This window comes from Limulus polyphemus, unplaced genomic scaffold (assembly GCF_000517525.1).
Source record: "Limulus polyphemus unplaced genomic scaffold, Limulus_polyphemus-2.1.2 Scaffold4003, whole genome shotgun sequence".
Classification (NCBI taxonomy): domain Eukaryota; kingdom Metazoa; phylum Arthropoda; class Merostomata; order Xiphosura; family Limulidae; genus Limulus; species Limulus polyphemus.
Window position 1 is genome coordinate 24789 of NW_013669613.1, and position 8775 is coordinate 33563.

At 31.3% G+C, this 8775-nt stretch overlaps 1 protein-coding gene across 2 annotated transcripts in view; it reads left to right on the forward strand.

Annotated features, from left to right (window-relative positions):
- Positions 1-8054, forward strand: part of LOC111088554 — a 16689-nt gene extending 8635 nt beyond the window's left edge. Inside the window, exons 1-2 of one of the 2 annotated variants that reach the window (XR_002613032.1) lie at positions 3832-4254; positions 7351-8054. Coding sequence is in view for 1 of the 2 variants with exons in the window: in XM_022399034.1 (XP_022254742.1) it covers positions 7351-7841 (491 nt within the window). In the remaining variant the exon portion in view is untranslated. Of the gene's footprint in view, positions 1-3831; positions 4255-7350 lie in introns of those variants that run through there. The other variant, XM_022399034.1, reaches the window with a different exon arrangement.
- The last annotated feature ends 721 nt before the right edge of the window (positions 8055-8775 follow it).

Sequence of the window (8775 nt, forward strand, 5' to 3'; positions counted from 1 at the left end):
CTTTGTACATTAAAGCGATGTTTTAATTGAAAATACTGCTTTTCTCCTGATAAAAGTATATACATAAATAGAAGAATGACTATTTTATATGTATAGAAATACACTAGTTTATCATACCCATCAAAAGTTGATAAGTATTGTAAGTAACAATGCTTAGTTGAGGTAACGTCAGATTGATTATAATCAACGAATGAATTTGGAAAATGAATAAAGAATTGGAAATATTTCAAGCCAGAATAGCTCTTTCAGCCGAATACTTTTCATTATTAAATAAAAAACAATAAAATACTTTCTCTATAATTATTCGGTTATATCTTTATAAGACTAATATATATTTATGTAATCTGTTTCAAATATACAAAATGAATTTGTGATTTACACTGGTGTTCAAGAAAAATAATAACAATGACATTCTGTTGTCGTGGGCTGCCAGCACATCCACAGTTTAAGTGTTATTTTCAACCAAATCACTACTTCGACATACGTCGTTGTTATTTTATTGTTACGTGTTAATTTTAGATTAGTTTATTCAACCATTTCCTTCAGTTCTTCTGTTTTACTGATTAATTGTTATGACTTCTGACAAAATATACAAGAAACTGGTTGATTATTGGTTTGTTCAGATATTCAGGATATTGTAGTAAACTTTACACGTATAAATATCCTAACTGTCACAGTTTATATAACCGTATATATTAAAAAGTTCCAGTCATGAATAAAGCATCCTATAAGAGAGAATTTTATGACTTCTATTCTGAGATCGAAAATTAACAGCTTAATATTACCGAAGAATGTCGAGATGGCTGGAAACATTAAAGTTTCTGTGAGAAATTAATTCAAATAGATTAAGTTCAGGTGTAATGTCGTAATGTGTGTAACATGTGTAAAATCGTACGTCCGTCCGTCGTCTACTTAGAACTACATTCTGTGTATCAGAATCATAACATGTATTGCACCCATATTATCAGCACCCATAGAATTTGTAGATTGTATTGTGCTTCTTACTGAAACCATCTACTTCATAATTCAGGATTTATTTCTCACCATCATTAAGTGTGTGTTGGCTCTTAATTCCCTCAGATGTCTTTAAGTAATCTAAACACTGGATACTTGTTTGGCTGTAGTTGTTGGGTGTAAAGTATCTATGGTTAGGTACTAGAACTATCCATCGTGGTAGTATTAATTTGCTTTTGTTTATAGCCATGCATACAGAAGCAATGTTCGTGTACCTGAATGGATCTATGTCACAGGTTGTGAGAAACTCTTCATTCATTTGAAGGCAGCACTGTCGAAAATATTTATATTTGATTGTTTGTTTGTGGAATAAAAACTCACGTATCTAATACACTGTGTTATAAAGCAGTGTCATTAGCATAATTGTTTTACTTGTAAAAGCGAAACAGCAGGTGTGTTAAAATACTACAGAACTACAGAAACACTGTCCATCTAATGTATCATTATCCTTCCCTGTAATAATAATAATATCTGCCCATTGAAACACTGTCAGCCTTTGTAAATCATGTAAGTGAATATTGTAAAGTAACTGTGAACATTTATAAGATGAAATGTTTTATCAAGAACTTATTTATCTTTATATACAATAAACATCATAGTTATATACTTTTGGCCAAAATAATTACATACTGTTCTATAATAATTATTTGAGCATTTTTCCATCAAAACATACATACGCACCGGTTTTCTATAAAAATGTGTAGTATTGGTATAATATTTTTCGAAACAAATCAATGCTTTGTTCAGATAATTTCTCTACACTGGGCGTAGAATAATGCCACATTTCGTACCAGAAGTTATAGGGTGTCAAATTTTTCGACTGTCCAGAAATGGTATGAAACAAACATACACTGTCAAAATAGTATGGTACTCCGAGTGTACTGTATCCAGAATCCTGAAACATAATCGGACTACAGGAAACGTTGTTGCAGGATAGTAAACTAGTAGATGCCGAAAAACTACTACAATATATGACTATATATTGATGAGGTTAACACAGTAAGGTCGAAATAAGTCTTGCAACACCTTGTGACAGGAATGGCATGAATACATTTATTTCATAGTATCCAGAAGAATAGGAAACTGGCCAAACAAGGCTAATTTCAAAGAAGATATTTACCAGAATTCACTGCCATCACCGAAGCACATAGATAGTTTACAAGCAAACCATCAGAGGATGATGTAGATCAACGTATCTCAACATGTGATCAACATCAGTATTCAGTTACATGTAAACCTATTATTTGTATTTTATATAGAAAGAACGGATTTTTCGTAATTGATTTATCTAACTATTATGTAATAATTTAACATACAATCTTGCTGTTTCACTAGTTTGACTTTTAGGATTAACTATATTCTTATGCTATTTCGCTATTCATACAGTCTTGGCCAAAATGTTTGTATATTTTGTAACAAGTTACATCATTTTTATTATAAATTAAACATCTGCATATGTAATTTTTATAATCAGCTCTGTGGACATCATGAACGATTTATTAGAACAGCAAACAATTTTATTAGACATCTGTAGTAAGATGTGTAATTCAATATTTCATCTATCACAAAAACACCTTACCAAAACGTATACAATGACAAAATGTAACATCAAATTATTATAAATAGCGTCTGCACCTTTATATCAGTTCATTATTTAAGATTCGGTACTTGGTTGGTCATCCTTGTACTCTAATAACCTTCATAATGCGACATGGCATGCTGTTGATGAGGTTATTGATGTAATCCACTGTTATTTTATCCCAATTTGACACTCAGCTACAGTAGGTGGTTTAGGGTTATGGGATTACGATCTGGAGGCTTTGTTGATCATGGCAGTCTTGTAACGTCCTCCTGTTCAAAATAATCCTGTAAAATACATGTTCTATAGGCAGTGGCACTGTCATCCTGGAACACAATGTTATTGCCAAACCTTGGTTTAGCACGTGGTAGAAATATTATCTCCATGTGATGTCTGTAGGAAGAATCATTAACATTTCCCTGGAGGATAAGCAGAGCAGTTTTTCCACCATGATGAATAGCTGCCCAAACATGTACTGAACTACCTCTTGTGGAAAAACAGTTTTTCATCGTTTCATCTTCCATCTTTTCTCCAGGCTAACAACGGAAACGAATTCTACCATCAGCTTTCACAAGCCAAACACAGGATTCATCTGAAGAGATGGCATGTTGCCACTGACCTAACTATAACTTGGCATGCTGTCTTGCCTAAGTAACAGAAAATGCGGGTCAAAGATCGAACCCTTCACTGAGCATAATCGTCCTCTAAGCTTTGAAGAAGGTATAATGTGACGGTTAATCCTCTCATTCGTAGGTAATGAGTAGTCTAAGAATTGAATGTGGGTGGTGTTGGCTAAATGCCTTCTATCTATTCTAACACTTGAAAGTTAGAGATTGACTCAAGTAGTTCTGCATGAAATTCAACACACAAACTAACACAATTAACCAGAAATACCTCATTAATATAGTGAAAAAGTTCTAATGAAACTCATCATGAAGAAAATGGTTAATGGAAATGGCAGGTTCTACGTCTTTGTGAAAATCAAAATATAACATAACAAACAAAAATAACATTTATGATCTTGTTAGAAAAAAGAACAGAAAAGAAAATATCGGAAAATAAAGATTTTTTTACTGTTTAACATCTAGCATTATTATAAAACTTTTTCTTATATGGACAAAGCTTTCTCATTTTAACACAACAGTTACGGGTAATTCGCTTGAAAACCGGGCAGCGTTTTAACTTTTGAATCAGCACAGATCAAATAATATAAGTTTTCAGGTAGAATTAGCCAACTAGATAATGTAATGTGTAATACAAGTCTCTGATGCTGTCATAAAGTTCAAGCCTAGAAAATATTTAATGGAAGTTTTGAATGGACATAATGTGGACCTAAAATTCCCGAATGTCGTTTTTTACATTTAGAAGAGAGTGGGGATCGGTACATTCACAAAAATTATACGGAACGTTAGTGTACATCGTCACTTCAGAGGAGAATCTAGAGAGTTAAATTAATCTTTCTATGTACAGGTTAAAGTTATTGCAGCTGTTAATAAAGTAACAATGGGAAGCTAGTTCTTCTGTACTGATACACCTACATAACCTGATGCTGCAATACATAGCTACGATACATATACAAGCTTTTAATCTATAGCGGTGTTGCTTCACTATCACATCATCGCGTATTTGCGAAGTCTTCCAGTCTATCTGTCATAATACAAGTAAGTTGTAAAATCCATACTGAAATGTTTATTTTAAAATTATGAAACTTTTAGCAATCGTATTACTGAATTGTATTTACATTATTTCAACTGTCTCAATTGCAATATGTACACAAGGTTTTTAGTAAATTCTGAGATGAATCGTCATGTTTATACATCTGTTTTCACAATTCTTTCTTTGTTTGAGAACGTCTAACACACAGGCTTTTCTACTTTTTGACGCTGTAAACTTCATTAAAACATTTTACCTCACATTAAAAATAATGAAAGTTGTAATGCACTCCATTCAGATTATCACACACTGATTTCCTATATTATATTGAGTTAAAATTGTTTCCCTTACAGCTACAAACACAGAACTTTAAGAACTAAAATATGATGTACAAATACAAATGGACAACATCCAACACTATCTTTTTTTGTTTTTGTTTTCATTTAGATAGATGTTTTGAAAAACGAATGTCAATAGAGGATATATTCCCGTAACGATGCATGATAATAAAATTAAAACCAAAAATGTCATTTGCTTTTCTAAGGATCATGCTTAAACATTAAACTCTATGTATGTTTTATTAATCAGTTACATAATACATTTGAGGGAGATAACAAGATCGTTTGAACAAAATAAATTCCTTCAATATGTAAAATATTTATCTCATATTAGGTTTGAAAGTCATGGTCAACTGAATACTTAAATTTCAATATATTTTGTATATTTCATGGAAATAATTTTTTTTCTAATCACTTTCTACATGACAGAACACAAGGAAGTTTAAGTTATATTCGTTTATTCATATACTTAATGTGGTATGCTATCATTAAAGAAAATAAATAATAGTTCCCTAGAAATGTTTTAAAAAGAGAACTGGACTATGATTAATTAAGGAATTGCGATGTGAACTTATTATAATGGTTAAAAGTACCGTATACCTCGATAGCTTAATAGTTCTCACGATCAGAGATATGCCATGCAGTGTTTTACACCTTGAATAATCTAGGCCATGAGATAATTGACACCTTAGTTATTAATTGTGAAGGCCACATTGTTACAGTGATATGTCTGTGAACTTCTAGTACAATAAACCAGGTTTGGATACCCGTTGTGGGCACAGCACAGATAGCCCATTGTGTAGCTGTGGTGTAATTTATCACGTGACCTACTATGAATATTGCGACGTGATATATCCTTGACTTTAAAGTTGACAAATATCGAGTAGGTAAAGCATCGTTAAGAAACTGATAAAGTAGATATTTAACCAGATTTTTATTTCTCAAAATGAGAAAGGTTGTAAGGCAGTGATGTAATTTCAAACACTTTTATTTTTAGAAATAGATAATCGTATTTAACTTTTTATATACGATGATTAATTTTAATGGTTTTTCTTTTAAGTCCTAAAATTTAAAATATATAATTTAGAAAACTAAAGAAATATATATGTTATTGGTTAATATTAAAACTGACGAGAAAGACCAAGATTATAGCTTCGGGTCGATTAAATTAATGATCCTTATATTCATATAAAAATAAGGCATAGAGAAACATTTAATATATATATATATATATACACATGTATACACACACTTGCTTTCACTCTCAAGTATCTCATATCAAATAACTCATTCTATTATAAAGCCAAGCCTATATTCAAACTCATTAAAGTAATTAACTTCATAAGCTAATACCCAAGAACATAAAACCCATGATAATTGGAAGGCATTGAATAATGAGATGGATACCCTGGTATTATTAAGATAAACACGTGAGGCAAGATAAGTGTTTATTTTCCTTTTGGCCTTAAAATGTGAACATGAAATTTTCAAATAACATTTTTCAAGTTTTGCCTTACATTTGCTTGTAGATCTAACTATAAAGAGCTGGCTATAAAATGTGACTAAACTGCTATCATCCTAGTTACACCTTTGCCAATGAACATTCCTCTTGGTTACATTAAATCTTTCAACAGACAATATGGTCTTAGAATTAATATAGTTTTATTCACAATGTTGCCCTTATAGAAAAGTTGACGAAGCAGAACTTACGTTGCTGCCTGAAGTTAATATATTCACTATATACTCATGTATCAATCAAGAATTAAGTTCGTAACGCATGCGCTATGCGGTAGATAATCCTGTAATGTTTTTAGTTTTATGTTATTGAGATTTCAGTTATTTTTAAATATCTTTCTCTAGTTTTTAGGGTTTAGTGGTCTTTGTTGTTCAGTAAACATGTCTCATTGAATCATGTTTGTTAGTCATCTGTATATTAAAGACTTTCCCGTTCCTTTCTGGTAATTTGTGTCCAGTATCATCCTTCCTTTCACTCATGTAGGATATACAGTGTAACTCTACATGTTATATTATGTCAACAGTCTTGTTATTTTAGTTATTATTTTTATCTCTAAAGTAATCTGTGTGGCTTTAGAAAGTGTTGAAGTTAATGAGAAATTGGAAACTTTATTTGAGAAACATTAATAACTACATGAAATAATTTTTTCATACTTTCTACGGAAAGTAATAGTTTACATTTATTGTCTGATGTTTTTCTTTAGAGAAATTGTATTCTTGAAATCTAATGTTAAAATAACTTTATTATTATAAATGTTTCACTATTACGTTATAGTTTATTAAGAAGTTTGATAACATTAAAAATTTATGCGAATGATACATTTATGCGTTTCTTTAGTCTATTAATTATTTCATAATAGTAAAGAACGGAATAGTACTGACGATAAAGAACAAATAAATCAACATGAAATATGAAAAGAAGATCTTTCTATCTTGAAAGTTTTGATTTTAAATATAAGTATCTATATGTGATTATGTATGTGTATATCTATCTATCTATTTATCTTATATGTATATATATAATCAGTTTTTACACATGTTTTTAAAAACATTAGAACTTTAGTAGATCTTGGTCTAACCCTAATCAGATTATAATATATAGTATTTATTAAAATTAGTAAAATCATCTCTATCCAGTCCTATCATGTTTTTCACTGGTCGTATTGAATGAAACCTTAACTAAAGTGTTAAGGTAATAAACTGAGGTTATAAGATAAATTATGATTTTATGTTGTTTGTTTTTTTTTCAAGGTTTCAATCAAATGGATATTGGACGACCATACTATGGAATTGGCTTATTTTTTTCTGCAGGGTTTTTCACCGTCATCATTGGTGTACTAGTCCAATTTACCAAAGACAGGATATTTATGGATGTTATGGGCTTATCTCAAGTAGTCCGAATATTTATTATTTCACCTCTGATCGTTTTCCGAAATGTAAAGTTCATCTACGAGCGAAGAACGATTCTGTTAACCTCTCTCCGTTGTCTTACTGGAGCGTTAGGAGATACTTTTCTCTATTATTCCTACACTCTTCTTCCTGTTGGCGACGCAACTGCCATTTGTTCTACGAACTCAGTTTTCGCCGAATTTTGTTTCCAGTATCCTTTGTATTTTTGGTGTGGTAATTATTTCTCAACCAAGTTTTTTATTTGCTTTAGACAAACATCCTTCCTTAAATTACAAAGGAATTGCTGCGGCAATAGCTGCAACTATTCTGGATTCGTTGTCTTTCAACTTTAATACCCTTTTAGGTAACGTTAATCATATTTTCATTACAACGTGTCTGAGCATAAATACGATTCTCTTGTGGGTTTTGAGTTTAATAAGCGATAAGCGTCTCCCCGTATTAGGGTTTGCTGATTGTTCCTGGACCAATCTGTACATCACTGCTATAGGATTAGCTGGGTTGTTGAATGTTCTTACTATCACACGAGGATTTCAATTAGTTGAAGCTGGTCCTTGAAGGATATAACCAAATACAATAGCAGAAGAAAGAGCTACACTACCTGTGCTTGGACATTTCTTTCTTATCGTGCACTGCATACGTAGATGAAAGAATAATAGCCACGATAATTAGCACAGCCCCAACAATACTTAAGACTCGAATGGAAGAGTCATGAGTAAAGAGGTCTTAAGTATTGTTGGGGCTGTGCTAATCATTATAGCTATTATTCTTTCATCTACGTATGCAGTGCACGATAAGAAAGAAATGTCCAAGCACGTGACTGAAGACATAAGTCAATCAGTAAGCAGCAAGGAAGGCACTAGAAATGACACGATTCAAGAAGCAACTGATTCAAGTGAGCTACATTCATTAATTGAAAATGACTAAATTTACAGTGAGAAGAATATTTACGAGAACGAAGAACTGGATTTTAGTAACTTATTTTAATGTATTCTACTATACAATGTGTGATTTTGATTATAAGAACTATCGAGAACAACTTATGCTTTAGTACTTTGAAAATATTATTTTATCCTCTATGTCATTAAGAACAACAATTTTGTATGTGGAAAAAAATATTAGAAGATATATTCATGAAACTAGAGTGATAGATGGTATATCTGGTAGCTGTAATGATTAGATTTATATTAGAAGATGTATTCATGAAACTAGTGTGATAGATGGTATATCTGGTAACTGTAATGAATAGATTTATAAAAGAAGATGTAT